General features: G+C 40.7%; 1 protein-coding gene across 1 annotated transcript; it reads right to left on the bottom strand.

Moving 5' to 3' along the window:
* Positions 1-518: 518 nt before the first annotated feature.
* phf19 (PHD finger protein 19) lies at positions 519-15,201 on the bottom strand. Its single transcript, XM_010877149.3, has 15 exons — positions 15,042-15,201; positions 13,876-14,096; positions 13,509-13,590; positions 13,246-13,341; positions 12,276-12,370; positions 10,981-11,129; positions 10,733-10,828; positions 10,423-10,491; positions 9,435-9,555; positions 9,228-9,295; positions 8,938-9,084; positions 8,182-8,248; positions 6,064-6,149; positions 5,067-5,162; positions 519-3,205 (listed from the first exon to the last, which is right to left on the bottom strand). Exons 2-15 carry the CDS (start codon positions 14,059-14,061, stop codon positions 2,878-2,880), a joined length of 1,686 nt encoding a protein of 561 aa, XP_010875451.1. The 5' UTR covers positions 14,062-14,096; positions 15,042-15,201; the 3' UTR covers positions 519-2,877.
* Positions 15,202-16,850: the final 1,649 nt, after the last annotated feature.

Here is a 16,850-nt window from a genome sequence, read left to right as displayed (position 1 = left end):
TTTTGAACATGACAATGAGTTCACTGTACTGAAATGGCCCCCATAGTCACCAGATCTCAACCCAATAGAGCATCTTTGGGATGTGGTGGAGCGGGAGCTTCGTGCCCTGGATGTGCATCCCACAAATCTCCATCAACTGCAAGATGCTATCCTATCAATATGGGCCAACATTTCTGAAGAATGCTTTCAGCACCTTGTTGAATCAATGCCACATAGAATTAAGGCAGTCCTGAAGGTGAAAGGGGGTCAAACACAGTATTAGTATGGTGTTCCTAATAATCCTTTAGGTGAGTGTACAGCATCTTAATGTACAGTATATTATTTTCTAGCTGTTGTTTTCTGTAACACTTTATTACATGCTGCTCTGGAAAATCACCAGGTAGGTTTTAGGAAGGATGAGGCTTTTGTGGGTGTGGTTCATAGACCATGCACCTATTGCATCTGTATTCCTATGTGAATCAATGTTCTGTAAACTTCGCAGTCAACTCATTATATGAATAGAGCAAATACACATTACATACAACTCGCAAATTATTTTTATTACATTTTAAAAGTCAAAATAAAGATTCACAAAGAACAAATAAGGGTAAACAATGCCCGATGAGATTTAACAGCTAAAGAAAAATTTCATTTTTTCAGAAATTATTTTTATTGCTCCCTGAAAGAGTTCTATGAGCCAAGAGAAACAGTAACACATACCTCATGTATCTTTTTACAGCCCACACACATTTCTCTAAATTAACGTAAGTATTTAGGACATTTGAGCTTAATATGAATCTGTCCAATAAAAAAAGATAATTAATATGTCCCGATTACCTCCACTGGTTTTTTGATTGTGGTGGCTAAAGCTAGCAGATGTTTGTTAAGTTTGTTTTATTACAACTACGGATTACAGTTTCTATTGACAACTTTCAGTGTGGGAAACAAACAAAAATTTGGAAAAAAGTGAAACTGTCCTTTAACATTTCTAACAACAAGCATAGGAAATGGGCAAAATATATGCAGTTTCTATGTACACAGCTCTGGGCACGTGATATGGTAAAGAATCAAACATTACAGTCATTAATGTGATGTATTTAAATGTTTAAATACAACTACATACCAAAAGTCAAATGTGTAGGCTGCATATAGTATACCATTGACCTGTCACAATTTAAGTCACCCATAAAATATTTATTTTACGGAGACTCCATAGGATCTATATAATGAATCTACTCATAAAATAAACAGCTTGTTTCAGAGTGAATACAGTTATACTGTAATTGAAAGGAAAGTGAGAGCATAAATGGTTGCAAAATGCTGAAGGGGAAACATATTACAAGTACCTTACATCTTTGCTTATTAATAACACAATGCATATAGCATGTGACTTTTGATCACAAATGTACGTAGTAATCAATTATAACTATATGTAGGCTAAATAATATTTGGTTATTTAGTAACATCAATTGAAAAAACAAAACAATCTTGCATAGTTTAAGATGTGTCAATAGTGCAATGAAGGGGGTAATGAGCATTAACAGGAATGTTAAAAGGAAAGCAATATTTCTTTCATTAGGTACTGACATTGATTCTAATCATATTTATTCACGTTGAAAGATTTTCTATATCATGTTCATTAGATACAAACAAAAGTAAACAAAATGAAATGTGAAGGAACTTCTTGGACAGTTTTTTCACTGAGTGAAATCAGACCAACAGTTTCGCATTGCCCAATATATCTGTCTTGAAGCAAAACAGAAGTATCTATAGAGGCTAGGAATATTTGAAAAAAATCTTTGGATATTGTAAGAGCATAAACCAAGACTCACCCTTAAAGTCCATGATTAAAGAAATACTCTCATCTTTTTAACAACTTTCCAGATGTAAAAAAAGATCTTACAGTGTCTAAAAGTACTATGTTAAAATAGGTTATCAATCCTCTATGTTGAATTTTCATAAAATACAACAGTATTGCATCTACTTATCCCAACTACCTAAGTCAGCATATCTGACTTAACAGTAAACAGAAAACCAGGAACAGTATCCAAAATACTTGCAATATTTGCTTTGGTCTCTTGTGCCCTAACCATGCTCTAAACACATTTGAAATTGTAAAGTAAAAAAAAAAAAAGAATATCTACTGATAACATCACATGTATTTATATTGTATTTAAAACCATAACACTGCTTTTACAATTGGCATCACAGTACTAAATAAAACTGATGAACTATGGGGTTTTTTTGTATTCGAGAGGGACACTAAGTTGACCAAGGTATAACTTGTTACAAGTTAAATGTGGCTTAGATATGGCATATCGCTGTAAAAGAGAAACTGTTTAAAACAGAACTAAAATACAATCTTAAAAACAAATCGAGCATAATATTATTGTCAGTCACCAAAGTTGAATTTAGAGACACTGACAGCCCACTTTAGTAGTGCTTTTTTGGAAGCTTTGCTGCCTTCCTTCAGAATCAGTTTTGTTCTTTACTGGACTCTGGAGTCATATCACGTCACCTCTACAGTGCCATCATTAAGTCTTCTACTTAAAGTAGATTCAGAATAAGACAAAAGCAAAACAAAATCTGGACTGTGTTACTAATCAAAATGTTCAAGAGGACATTCCCAAATGTGTTAAGCAGGCAATGTACCTACAGTTTCTGTTCATTCAAAGCGAAAAATTCTCTGGTTGTATTACAAACAAAACATTTGCAATAAAATACAGCTTAGCTATGGTGGAAGATAACTATTTTTACTTTTAATATTATATACTAAAGTAAGGAGTACTGTAAAGCAAGAGGAAGCAACATCAAACATGAAATCACCACAGCTTGGTAGACCTGGCTTGGCCAATCCAGCCCATGACTCCCCTCTTCCAGCCAGTTGGGCCGGTCAGGTCAGTAGGGCGTGGTGCCCTCCCACTCCACCAGATACTGCACCTTCCCCTCTGGAGTGACCCTGCGGGCCAGAACCTGGTACTTCTCTCCGCAGGTAAGCCGCCCCGCCGCCCCAAAGATGTTGGTGATGGAGGACTTGAGGTGGGAGAGGGACGAGTCATCCTCGCTGATGCTGTCAAAGGTATGGCTGTCGATGGCGTTGTCCAACATCCCAGAAGCAGCCTCGTCTCCTGGTAGGCTCAGCTCACTCCCCACCGCCTCCTTCCTAGTGACCAGCACTGTGTAGTTACTCGTGGGCAGTTTCCTCTTACGGCTGCCAACGTTCTTCCTGCAGCAGATGGACAAAAACAGGTCTTCAAGGCATGTTTCAAATACACTTTTGTTTGGACAAGTCGAGTTAGCTCCTCAGTCTTTTTCTATTTTATTGCATTTGACTAATGAATGCGATCTTGACACCAGCAACCCATTGAAACAATAGAAACCAGTCAACCGGAGTTCCCTGTATCGGTGGGCCTGATCACTGACGAGCCGGTCGATAACCAAGAGGTCAGAGACCTGTCAATGTGGCGCCAGGACCATCATCCCTGCCCCAACGTCAGGAAAACGAAGGAGACCATCGTGGACTGGAGGAAATGAAGAGATCAGCACTTCCCAATTCACATCAACAGGAGTGGCTCAGTGTACACCAATTGACAAAAATTGCAAACAACATTTGTGAAGAAATCGTGAAGTCATGAAGAAAGCACAGGTCATGGCTGCATCACTGGGCTGTGGGGGCCTGTATGCATTTTCAAGATCACCACTCAAGGCCATTTTTCCTCACAATTCATTACCTCCGTATTTTGGGGAAAATAAGACGCTGCAGAAAGCATTTTGCCGTTTCATCTGTTATGAACAAAGCAACTAAAGTTGGTTTGACTCAACATTCTAAGATTACAAGCATTGTACAAATCAGCCACCAGGGGGAGCTGTGGTCCTTTACATCATCTATTCCTTGGTGGTTTTTGTGTGGGCTGCTTTTACATGTCCTCCTTAACGCCACTTTAAGAAATAGTCTCAAGAAGACTACAAACAAATGGTGTGAACATTTTTAAGACTAATAAATGACAACGGAAACAGAGAGATGGATTCCCACTACAGATTTGGTCTGGTTTTCCTATACCAGCATAACTGACATTTCAGAGCCCACTCGATTTGTCATTACAGTGACACATGCTGGTAAGCCAGGACCCAGAGAGGCAGTGGAGAACAGGCAGATATTGAACTGGCATCTTTGATCTGAGCTACAGCTAGGAGGGCACAGCCGGGGCCAAGCTCTGTGTCACCCCAGACAATCTGTCTCCAAACACACATGCCTTTATTTTCTCCACAGCCAAGAGCGTCGCGCAGAGGATGTTAATGAGAAGCCACATCTAAAAATAAACAGGCTAAAGCAGAGAGATAGAGGGGTTTGTGAGGTGAAATAAAGTCTCATCTCTTGACACACACCTCTGGGCACTGCTCTCAGCTGATCTCCCAGGACAGTCTTTGTGTGTGTGTGTGTGTGTGTGTGTGTGTGTGTGTGTGTGTAGGCAAAGCCCCAGAGAGAAGATAGGCAAGGCAGCGTAACATTAGTGTAAACATCATCACAACACACAGTTCTCCATCTTAGAGTCACAGGAGACGAGCCACTTAGAGCACCTCTGGGACAACCACCAGCAGGAAAAAGAAATCCTCCAAAAAAACACATCATGCTGTAGAATCGTCTGAGAGAAGGATCCAGCACAGAGAGCAACAAAAGACAGTCAATTAAGAGCCCAGGGATGATCACAAATGAGTTGCTTGGCACCAGACAAAACGACAAATATCTGAAGATGAACTGGAGTAATCCGCTGCGTGCGTTTCCCAAGATTGGCTCCCAACTTCTCACACAGGAGCAGGGGAAAGAGTGTCAGTTTCCTGTCAGGGGGCTCATCGATGGGGTTTTTGAGACACACTCCAAGCAGGGGAGCAATGTAAAACTAAAATAACCACTGACAGTGTAAGAATAGAAACAAATATCATAATCAATTCTCTGGCCTACCCAACAAAGCCCTGCGCGCGTGGCCACCAAGATGCTAGCCAACAACACGCGATGACCCCGGCAAACCCGAAAACCCCTGCCCATGGTCCAGGCGTCTTCACAGAGGACAAACAGGTGTAGGAGGTACCTGAAATCATACGAGGCACTGGTGGTGGCGGACCCGGACGTGCTGGCCGCGTCTGTGGAGTCCAAGTCCAGGCTGAAGGTCCGTCCCGAGCTGGTGCTGAGAAGTAAACAACGACGACACATATCAGTGCAAACCCCCTGGAATTATGGGACTCAAATTCTAGTGCTAATCAGAGAATCTTGGGATTTTGTTACCATGAGCCTTACCCCTCACCTCGTGACTGGAGGTTACTGTCCTGAGCCCAGTTGACAACAGAAATCAGGCCAAAGTTAAGATTATTGTTGCCTGATAAGAAATCAGATTTCAGGTCCCCAACGAGGATCGAAAACAAGTGTATGCGCGGATGTGATTTTGTGTGTGTGTGTGTGTGTGTGTGTGTGTGTGTGTGTGTGTGTGTGTGTGTGTGTCTGAGAGAAAGTACTAGATTTTGCTAGAAGGAAGATAATGTAATGCTCCGAAGCCTGCTCTCACTAAAAATCCTCATTAGCTGTTTCTCCTCAAGCTCAGCTCAGAGGTGCTTCAGAGTTCTCGATTCTCATAGAAACCTCTTGTTGATTCTCAACAACCCCCTAAGTGTTTGCCTTTCTTTTATTATTCAGCACTGTTTGAGAGACGATAACCTTTACAGGAAGGCGTAATTAAATCTCTTTGTTCAGCACATTGATGAAAATCATCAGAGGGGGGAGAAAACAAACACTGGCAGAAATGGTGTCTTTCAAAGGGAAATGCATGTAAATGAAGGAGATTCGTTAGGGCCTAGAAGGCAGTGAAGTCAATGTCAATTGTCTGCAGTACTAGAGGCTTCACTGGAAATAACCTTCACTGTGTAGTGAAGTTCAGTTTCGAGACAAAAGTGTCTCATTTCCTGGACACAGATTAAGCCTAATCCTAGTTTTAAAAGAACTTCAAATGAAAAACCTCCATCAAACACGCTTCTTAATCCAGGAAAAATTTTAATCTGTGTCAGGGGAAAATGTCCAGTATTCCAACAATTTACCTTTTGAGGCTCTGCAACTCGTCCAATGTGAAGTCAAATATGTTGGCCATGTGATGGTTGGTGCCCCAGGTGGAGGTCAGGTCGTTCTATATGAATAATGTTCACACACACACACACACACACACACACACACACACACACACACACACACACACACAGAGAGTAATTATCAGTCTGTTCTTTAGGTTGCAGTATGCCATTATAAAGTGAGTAGTTAGTGTTCTGAATGCTGGTCAGAAGAATAACGTAAAGTTATTAGGTTCTGTTTCTAATTACTTTGGTAACCAGTTTCTGATATAAATAATGTACCACTGGGATTTGTGTTATATTGCCAATATATCATGGCTATGGGCCACATCCAGGCACTCTACATGCATGCATAAGAAGCCCTGGGCATATTGGTCATATACCAGAAGCCTCCAGACATTAATGTTTATATGCTATGTCCATATTTTAACTGGATCATTACTCAGCGGTCAGAGTTTCGCTGTTTGAGCAGAATTTGCCTCGGGAACAAAACAGACACTGCATTGCTCAGTAAGATGTAGTATGTAATCCACATTGAGTAGATCCACAGAGAGAGAAAGTGTGATGAAGGCAATGACACACAAGGACTCCCTGCTACATGTAACATGTAACAGAGCTGGTATAGGAGGAGGTATTACAGCAGCGTTAATAACCCAAAAAGGTAGGGAGGAGTAAAAGCAGCAGATTTACAATACAACAGAACGGTTATGATTTACATTTTACACACTTTCTGTAGTATCAACTGAAACGGGAGAATAATCGTGAACATCACAAAACAATGCCTCTGCATAAAGAACAGCAAATGTAACTGCCATCATCACAAGTGCAGCACATGAACCACCCGTGCTAGTCGAGAGAAAGAGTGGGTGTGGTGAGGAGATACTCTGCCTACCAGTCACCAATAAGATATCATTATTTAGTGGGCCTGTAGAAATGGTGGTTAAGTAGCATTATGCACCCTACACAGGCGAGTTGTCTCCCACGTATTACATAACGTTCACGTCTTCGAGGCTAACTGCATTCCAGGCTCACTGTTACCTGCTAGGTGCGTGCATATGTTCTGAGGCAAACCGCCTGTGTTAGGGACAATCAAAGAAATATCGGAAGGTTTGTCAATCGCCAGTCCGTGGGGGAGTGCCTCCCGTTCCGCGGGGGAGTGCCTCCCGTTCCGCGGGGGAGTGCCTCCCGTTTCGCGGGGGAGTGCCTCCCGTTTCGCGGGGGAGTGCCTCCCGTTCCGCGGGGGAGTGCCTCCCGTTCCGCGGGGGAGTGCCTCCCGTTCCGCGGGGGAGTGCCTCCCGTTCCGCGGGGGAGTGCCTCCCGTTCCGCGGGGGAGTGCCTCCCGTTCCGCGGGGGTGTGCCTCCCGTTCCGTGGGGTATCCCTCATGAAAAAGTAAATCGATTGCATTGATGCGCTCCTCACATTACCGGAGTAATGTGTGTAAAAACATGCCCCTGTATGTTATTTAGCATGAAAACGTATTTTCATTTCACTCCAACCAATGTGACTGTAGCTTTGAATTGGTTTTCCCTTTCAGCTAATATTACACCTTAACTGAATGGGAAGATGTCAAGGAGACGGTTATATTTAACTGCAAAGGCAGAAGCATTCGCTTCAGAGTATCGAGCTGTGCAACAGAGCCAGCGCATTGGGAAACCTTTGCAGCCCAACATGGTCAAGACCAACTCCAAACAATATTGGCATGTTGATTTTCCTCTCAAAAAACACTACAAATGCATACATGCTCAGATAAGTCCAGAGAACCAGCAATGCGCTGTTTCTATTTTCAGCTGTAATGATTGCCATGTTATAAAATCTGAAAACATTCTGTTTCTAAGCACTAAGCAATGTTCCTTAACAAGGTAAATTATGCTTTAATGGTAACTGTTAATAAAAAAACATACTTGATTTATTACACTTTTTGCCGTGGTTATTGAAAATACTGTAAGAATAGAGAATTGTGTAATTATTGTGTCGAAGTTCAAAATTCTGGTTTGGTGACATCCTTAGTTGAAACAGCATAAAGGTGATTGGCGGAACTGGAGTGAGATGTTCTGAGCATAAGAGCAGATAAGAGACATCCTAGGACTCACATTCGGGATGGCGTCCTCCAGCAGCCATTTTGACCTTTTCTTCCTCCTCTTCTCAGCAGGGAGAGAGCTAAAGAATAGAGAACTTTGACTTTATAATCACACAATATGAGAATTGACTGACAGTCTGACAAAACCAAATAGCATTCAGTTCATCTGTCATTCTTAACTTCTCTAGCCATCACAGCTAAATGAAGACTTCCCTTTCGAGATGTTTGTTCTCAGTTCTGGGAAAGTTCTGGGGATTGATGGAGGTCCCAGAAAACATTCACATATATCAAGATGTATTGGCATCTGTCATGAAATGAAGCAGCCCAAACAATTGGTCATATTTTGGACTCAAACATAAGGGGGAGTCGTATACTGTACTTTTATTTCAACCCAATCATTTCAATGACCGGTGTGATATATTTTTTTCAAACACAGGGAAATCTTAGGGAGTTTTTCCTGGCCACTGAAATTCCACACTGTTGTTGTTTGCTCCTTGGGGTTTAAGTCCGGGTGTTTTGTAAAAACTCTTTGTGACAACCACTGCTGTAAAAAGGGCTTTATAAATACATTTGATTGATAGGTTGCTTGCGTTGTTTATTTTTTGCATTCACTTTTGCTCAAGAGGTCTTGAGTTGACAGTTCTTTACACGATCTTTTAAACATCCATCGACACTGTGTCAAGACAGGTCTTTCGGAAATGTCACGGAAAAGTACCTGAACTACCCTTTTCCCAGGGGAACAGATTGACATTACCACAACGTAAAATACCTGGTCCTGCCCGAGCCTTTCTTTCGTCCTCTCCATCCCTCGTTCTGGGCCCTCTCTGGGAAGAGTTTGGAAGGAGGGTTAGGAGGCACTCGCGTTCTCAGACGGAAGATGCACTTTCTCTTTTTGATCTCCTTTCCACAGAGAAACCTGGAGTAAAACAGTGGTGGTGAGAGGTCATGGAACGTAAAGGATGTGGGATTTCACATAATAAGTGTTCGGCCAAGGAGCCATGTCTGTCAGCAGCAGCTTTACACTTCATTATTTAGAGATGTTGTAGTGAGAGGTCTTACTTGCTCTTGTAGTTGTTCAGAGCATCAAGGAGATGTTGGCCTCTTTCTGTTGGAGGAGTGTTGGAGAGCTATGGGAAATATCAAAATATCTGTCTGAAAAAAATATATTAACATCCCTGAAAAAGATATGCATTTTTCAACAGACTGCAACAAAAAAAATTCCTTTCCAGATTAGTATTTAGATCAGCATTTAGTTGTGCTTCTGACCTTGCCTAACTGAAAATGCTCCCAGTTGTTGCTGACAAAGTTGAGGATCTCTTCAAGCTCAAAGTATTTCTTCTTACTCTGGACACCCAGGTTGTAGAGAGCCAGATGCACTACATCCACCCTGGATAAGAAAACCAGGACACTCAGTGAGCTGAACTCATACTGAGATGAAATGACAGCAACCAAAAGGTATGTACAATATGTTAAAAAATAAAGAGAACAAATCAAATTTTATATTAGAGTGAATTTAACCCTGGAACAGGTTATGCTCACCTTTGCGATTTAAATGTATACAGTGCATATCAGAAAATAAGTTTCACTCTGTTGGCTTCATAAATAGACTTCACATTTATACACAAATTCAGTAAGACTTTAGGTATCACTTTAGCACAGCACATCCTTTTCACACATTCTTAATATTATTAAAGAGATGCTATGAGAATTTGGATTTCTATTTCTCCAGTAACAGTCATAAAAACACTTTTAATATCACTGTGTACAGTTTTAAGATCACTGAATATAGTTCCCTTTGCACAATTACTGGAGGTCTACTGAAATAGAAGCAACATAGTGGTTTTGTTGATTTTCTAATTGAAAATAAGTTAACACAATCTGTGCAGTGAACAAATTCAAACTTGTTTGCACAGTTTCTATTTATTTGCTAGATTTACCAGATGAAGAAAAAAAATACAGTAAATGTGCTTAAGTTTACGCAGCCTTCCAGTATATCCACTAGTGTTATTGTCCTGTGAGGTGTCAGAAATGTATTGACTAGGACTTAATCCAAGTCATGTGATTCCAGAGCTTAATACATTCTGGCCCTGAGAGTCTTGGAACCTCTCAGGGCCACACTCAACAACCATGGGCCCCTATAGGCAGATGTTGTTAACTGCTTTTCACAATGAAAATCAACAAAACATGTAATTTGGCCCCAGCGGCCCAAACGTTTGCATGCAACTGTAAGTAGGAAGAGATACTGGCCAGTTACCATCGCAGTGCCAAACGTTTGACATACTCCACTCCTTTATTACACACGGAACAGATGAACAAATAAAACCTGAAAGGAAGAGTGAGAGAGATCAGAAACAGAGAACACCACACACACAGGGGAGATCAAAATCAATATACCCTCGGTCATCTTGCTACGCCCACACCTTCCATGACATGTGGGGGACTTTCCAGACTAGAAGTATTTCCCCCATCGTCCCAGGATTTGCCCCGAACATAGGACCCCCCCCCCCCCACCCCCACTCCCCCAAGAAAAGAATAGCTTCTGTTTTGATAGCAATTCCACATGCCTATCTCCAAACATCATGGACTCCTGTAGACACTGGATACAGGCCTCATGGAACCACTGTTGGCACCGGAAGCACTGCAGCATCTTCAGGTACCACCTGGGGGAAGAGAAGAACACGCTCCTGAATGACTGAAGGGAAGAGACAAGCAGCAAAAGAAAATAAAGCTGCCCCCTCATTTAGCTGCAAAGTGGGCAAATGGATCATAAAAGTATGGAAGTGTACACGCAGCGTATTGCCACCACACTCACTCTCCAGGTCCTCCACAGTAGCAATAACACTGTTGGTGATTCGTGCGGTGCTGAGAGTCCCACTCCAGCTCATCTGGGGTGTAGGTGAGCACTTGCTTCATGGCCTGCAGAGCTTTTGCTATGGGGCCCTTTTTAAGAGCTCCCCCTTTCTGTACAAAAAAAAAAAAAACACAGCCATATCAACGTGGTTGGGCAACAGGATGATGCTTAGTAAAACACATCCTAATGAAATAAAAGGAGTGCAAAATTATCAAGCAAGGTCACTGGTTAGTCATTAACAGCCTTAACCTTGTCATATAGGTCTTGATTAGCCACTAGGGCTGCACAATTAACCAAATTATATTCGAAATTACGATACTGACCCCATCAACTCCAAGAAAAGGTGAATGAGACGCGTTTGTGAGTTGACAGGCACACATGATCCATAATAGGTTCTCTGAAGTAATTATGTAGATAACTGGAATACCCAGACTAATTTTGTTCAATTACCTGATGGTCCTAATTGGGCTATTTATAATGACACTGTGCGTGAAATAATGGTCTTAAGCGGGATTATTTATAAACATGCCTATTTTAGCCAAATTAAAATATTGCCTGGCATACCTAATGCAGACGGCAGGATTTAGGCTGTGATTTTGTAGTCTATTGTCAATCAAAACTGGCAAACCTGATCTGAATAAAGTAGATGTATCCAAATGAACTAGTTCCTGGGATTGTGAGTGACTTTTGGCTACACACACAACGTTTTCAATGAAACTATGAGGTTGTTCATCTATTTTGCTTAGGGGCGTGATAACTGTTTAAGGTCAAATGTAAATATATGTACTTTCGTTTAGCAAATCAAGCCCGGTCTGGAGATTTTAGTGAATACGCAGCTGGCTGGCTGAACACGTAATATAACTATGTTTAGTTAATGAAGCCCTCACTCTGACATGCATGTGGCATCGGGCTATCAACTCTTTTTTTGCCTATCAATAATCATTTTGGGTTTCCATTGCACACTGGGCAGCTAGTAAGAAATGCACTCTTGCAACAGTCTGAATCCTAGTCAAGAAGGAATATTCAAGTTTGAGCTACCTTCTCCTTTGTCAAAGACTATAAGAGGGCTTATAATCTTATTTGTGATCATTCAATATTTTTCTTAACAACAAAAAAACCACAAGAACAGATAAACACAAATCCCTAACCCAAACCACTACTTAACCCTGCAGGCAGCCATAATACAAATGACATTACTGTGACTTTTGCTCCCTTTGCTCTGTCGTAGAGCAAGTTGTTCTATCAATATTACCCACCCGCACAGCTAAAGCAAAGATGCACCTCCTGCAAAACCAAGGTGACAATTCCTTTGAGGTTTCCACTTGGGGAAGGTGACACTGCTGGTGGTAACCTGGAGAAAAAAAACAAGGAAGACCATGGAAACATAATGCTTGCATCCAAGTACATGAGTCAGTGAAAGAATGGAGTAATTAAACAGCTCCACTGCCTATGTGTTTTCCTGAAGGGGGCACCCAACCAAGTCTTTAGAAGCTTTTAATCCTCCCCCGTTTTTTTTTACAACACATTTAGGAAAGTCAGAGGACATGGACTGCTGAAGCAATCAATTACTTTAGGTGCCAAAGCAAAACTAAACCTACCACACCACTACACCCTAAGGACAGGATCTGGCCCCACCACTACCATGTCCTCGCCCTCATGGATAACACGGTAAACAGCAGAAGGACTGTGTCTCTTTAAGACAGACATGCATGGAAAGTACTTGGTTTAACGTACAAAGGGTTGAAATTATGTTATGAGTCAGAGAATTGCCGTGCTCTTCCTTTGTCCAACTGAACATTTGTCTTGTTTCAATTTCACACTCAGTGACCTTTAGCAGATATGATGTAGTTAGTCAACATTTCATGGAGTTAGACAGATGTACCCTTCTTCTGCACACTATTTTGTTCCAGTACATTTTGCAAGTAAAAAAAACTGTTCATAGTTTTAGTGTGTCAAATCATGAAAGACTTTAATTTGCCAGTAGTCAACCCAATTAGAACAGTAAAATGTTTTTTGTTGTCAAACCCAAGGTCTCCTACTGTATGTCACAGCTTTCAGCCAAACAGGTCTCACAGTTAAAACCACCTGGGTTATAGTGAAATATATTCAGCCCTGTGTACTGTTAGTGATTAAACCTCCCACTTTACCAAAGTCTGTAGTCACATTTCTAGGGAATAATCCTTATTTCTGTGTCTCTTTGAGGGTAGTCAGACTACAGTGACTCACCTATTCCACATTTCCCACATATCAGGATCTGATTGTCGGACCCCAGCACCATTTCAAAACAGACAGAGCATTTTGGCTTCTCCCCCGGAACTCCAGCTACAAGTGTTGGCAGAGAATCCTAGCATTAGTGCACACTAACTTCAATATCCTCTACAAGAAACAAACATAACAAGAAATCGACAAAGAATTGCATTTATAGAAGAACACATCTCCTTAGTCCACTAGGGAAGAATGTCAGTAAATCATTAAGTGGCCTCACTCACCATGCTGCACATCCTTCCAGAGAACCCAGAATTTAGAATTATCTTCAAAAGTGACAAAGCAGCTCTGCTTGGAGGTACTCACCTTTAAAAGGAAATAGAAACCAGACAGCATGGGGAGGGGGGCAAACTGTATGCGACAAGTACAAGTGTCTTTCCAAAAATTATGTATTCCATTAGTCATAAGACACAGGTAACCGTTGTGGCCCATCAATATAAAGAGGAGCCAACCCGTCAAGTCAATACATAAGAGCAGTAATCTGGCAGTTCTTATTGCTATGAAGACATAACGAGTCCAAACCATTGCGTAGCTGCAGAATACACTATTTGACCGGTTCAAGAAAGATAATCTGCTGTGTTGGGCTCTTACTCTTTGGATCTTCCCCAGGTAGTACAGGCCATCGGACCAGCGGCACAGCACATACTGTCCCACGGTCAGGCTGCTTTCCAGGTCGGTGAGGCTCCGCTCCATCTCCATCTTCTGGGGTAAATGCTTGGTCTCCAGCACCTCCTCTGGCTCCCCAGTGCAGAAGCCATCTCTGTAGGACTCCAACATGATGCGTCTGGGATGCTTAAACACTACAACACTCCCTGGGACAATCAGAGGTTCAGGTGGTCAAAAAGGAAGCCACTCTGTGCCCTCATAATCACAACGCTGTAATATGTATTAGTTACATGTACATACAGGCTGACTGGTAGGTTTCATTAAGGAAATTCCTAAAATGCAGGTACAATAACATATTTCACAGACATGTGATATGCACATGTATGCACATCTTGACATTCAGCACTTTCAACAATTTGTAAACACCCCACCCATGTTCGGATGTAGGTTGATGACTCAAAACGAATCTTCTACTCCTGTGTTGGTCTTACTCACAAACCAGCTAATTTACAGCCAGCCTTGACGTTTGAATTTGACTTGTCAACGCAGTCGCAGACTGCAGCACTTGTGCGAGCCAAAAAATGTGACATCCAAACTGGAAGATACTAAACTGTGCAGTAGCAACTCTTGAATGTAACTTATCAAACTGGTAACAAACTAGTACAGGAGCTTTACTAATTTAAGTACAATCAATACGATGGGCATTACGCCAGCTCAAAGTTAAAAGTATATATTTTTCATGAAATATGATCGGACACTTTCGCATCTCCTCCATTGCACGTCTTCTCACTCAAATCGACAGTTTGCCAAAATATTCGAATTAGCAGTAAACTTGCAATTTATAACATAGGAAGGGCTTGAGAGCTAGTACAGTAGCTGCTAACTAGCTAGCTAGCCTGCTAAACTGTCAAGACACAATGCAAAGACAATAATCTGTTGCTTGCCTAGTGTGTGTTTCGCATGCTATGCATTTAGTCACCGAACATATTTAACACAGTATAGCACTAGCTAAATGTTATCTATCAATAATATTGTTTGACATGGTAATAACAATAGTTTGCGACATAAAAAGTAAGACGAGATGCGAAAAAGACATCAAAATGAGTTTTAATTTACCGTTAGCTGTAATAATGTATCTGGACTTTTCTTACCGTCTTAGACTTCCAGTCCAGGCTCGATGGAACTCGAAATAACGTTGCTGCTGTAGGGTAACGTTCCATTCGCGAGGAGTTGTCTCTTCTTGCAAATATGTGTACAGGCGCTAAAGTTCAAACTATGCAAGTCGCCATTTTTCACTTTTTCCCGCGAATCATTTACGTTTTTAACATAACCACATCATCATCATCATTACACAGGAAGTTCAACATTTCCCTTGCAGCAGGGGAACAACTTTAATTTTTCTTCTTGTGAACCTAAAGGTTTTTCTTAATCTCTCCAAAACTGGATATAGCATCTTAAATGGCATATGTTATTATAACCTTATCATATAATCCGGTATTGATTATGATTGATGTTGGGCTGCCCTATTTATCATCTGTCATCTTCATCATTGTCATTATCCTCATATGTCATATTCATAGTTTTTTGTAAAGAGCTTGGATTCTGAAATGCCTGCAACATATCTAACTTTAGGCTACTGTTGCATGATTGAATGCATTCATGTTTCTGTACTTAATTAACTATACATTACATGACAATATATTACATTAATGTTTTTGTATTCGATTTTTGTATTCAATGACCTATAGTTTGTAAATAAATCTCAGGACGTATGTCGCATTCATTTGAGTGGTTTTAATTGTTGGTATAGGATTTACTATAACAAAGACACATTGACAGATTACCCATATATCTTATTCATCTTGTTAATTTATATGTGTGTGTGTGTGTGTGTGTGTGTGTGCGCGCGTGTGCATTTTTATTTGGGCAAAAGGAACAGTATGTCTCCCTTGAACCCACGATGAAGCAAAACATGTGTATCAAAAACTGTGGCTGAGACAATTGAATCACTGCTCTACAATAGGATACTTCTGTATTTCTTACACCAGTTGTGCTGCAATATCACTGCAATATTAGAATCAGGATTTTTTTCTATGTTTCCTACACCAGTTGTGCTGCAATATCACTGCAATATTAGAATCAGGATTTTATTCTATGTTTCCTACACCAGCTGTGCTGCAATATCACTGCAATATTAGAATCAGGATTTTATTCTATGTTTCCTACACCAGTTGTGCTGCAATATCACTGTAATATTAGAATCAGGATTTTATTCTATGTTTCCTACACCAGTTGTGCTGCAATATCACTGCAATATTAGAATCAGGATTTTATTCTATGTTTCCTACACCAGCTGTGCTGTAATATCACTGCAACACTAGAATCAGGATTTTATTCTATGTTTCCTACACCAGCTGTGCTGTAATATCACTGCTACATTAGAATTAGGATTTTATTCTATGTTTCCTACGCAAGTTGTGCTGTAATATCACTGCTACATGAGAATCAGGATTTTATTTTATGTTTCCTACACAAGTTGTGCTGTAATATCACTGCTACATTAGAATCAGGATTTTATTCTATGTTTCCTACACCAGTTGTGCTGTAATATCACTGCTATATTAGAATCAGGATTTTAGGATTTTATTAGGATAGCCATTATCCTCTGCCCAAAAATTCTTCTTCTGGGGTTTACACAAAACAAAAGACATTACACAATATAAAATATTAACAAAGAATGTTTATTACAAAGACATAACATTCTACAAGGAACAATTATAGTATTAAATAAAGAACACAGATAGTAGACTTTTTCATAATATTCAAGTCTAGCATTAGACTCAACCTTGAACCAACAGGTTTAATTACAAAATGTAACTGTGTGAAACTCCCAGTGAACATGCTAAACAAATCTCTCCCTAGGCTTCCACAAGCAGACCTGCATATCCTAACCTCATATG

The sequence above is a fragment of the Esox lucius genome, chromosome 13 (assembly GCF_011004845.1).
Source record: "Esox lucius isolate fEsoLuc1 chromosome 13, fEsoLuc1.pri, whole genome shotgun sequence".
NCBI classification, from domain to species: Eukaryota; Metazoa; Chordata; class Actinopteri; order Esociformes; family Esocidae; genus Esox; species Esox lucius.
This window is presented reverse-complemented; position numbering and strand designations above follow the sequence as displayed.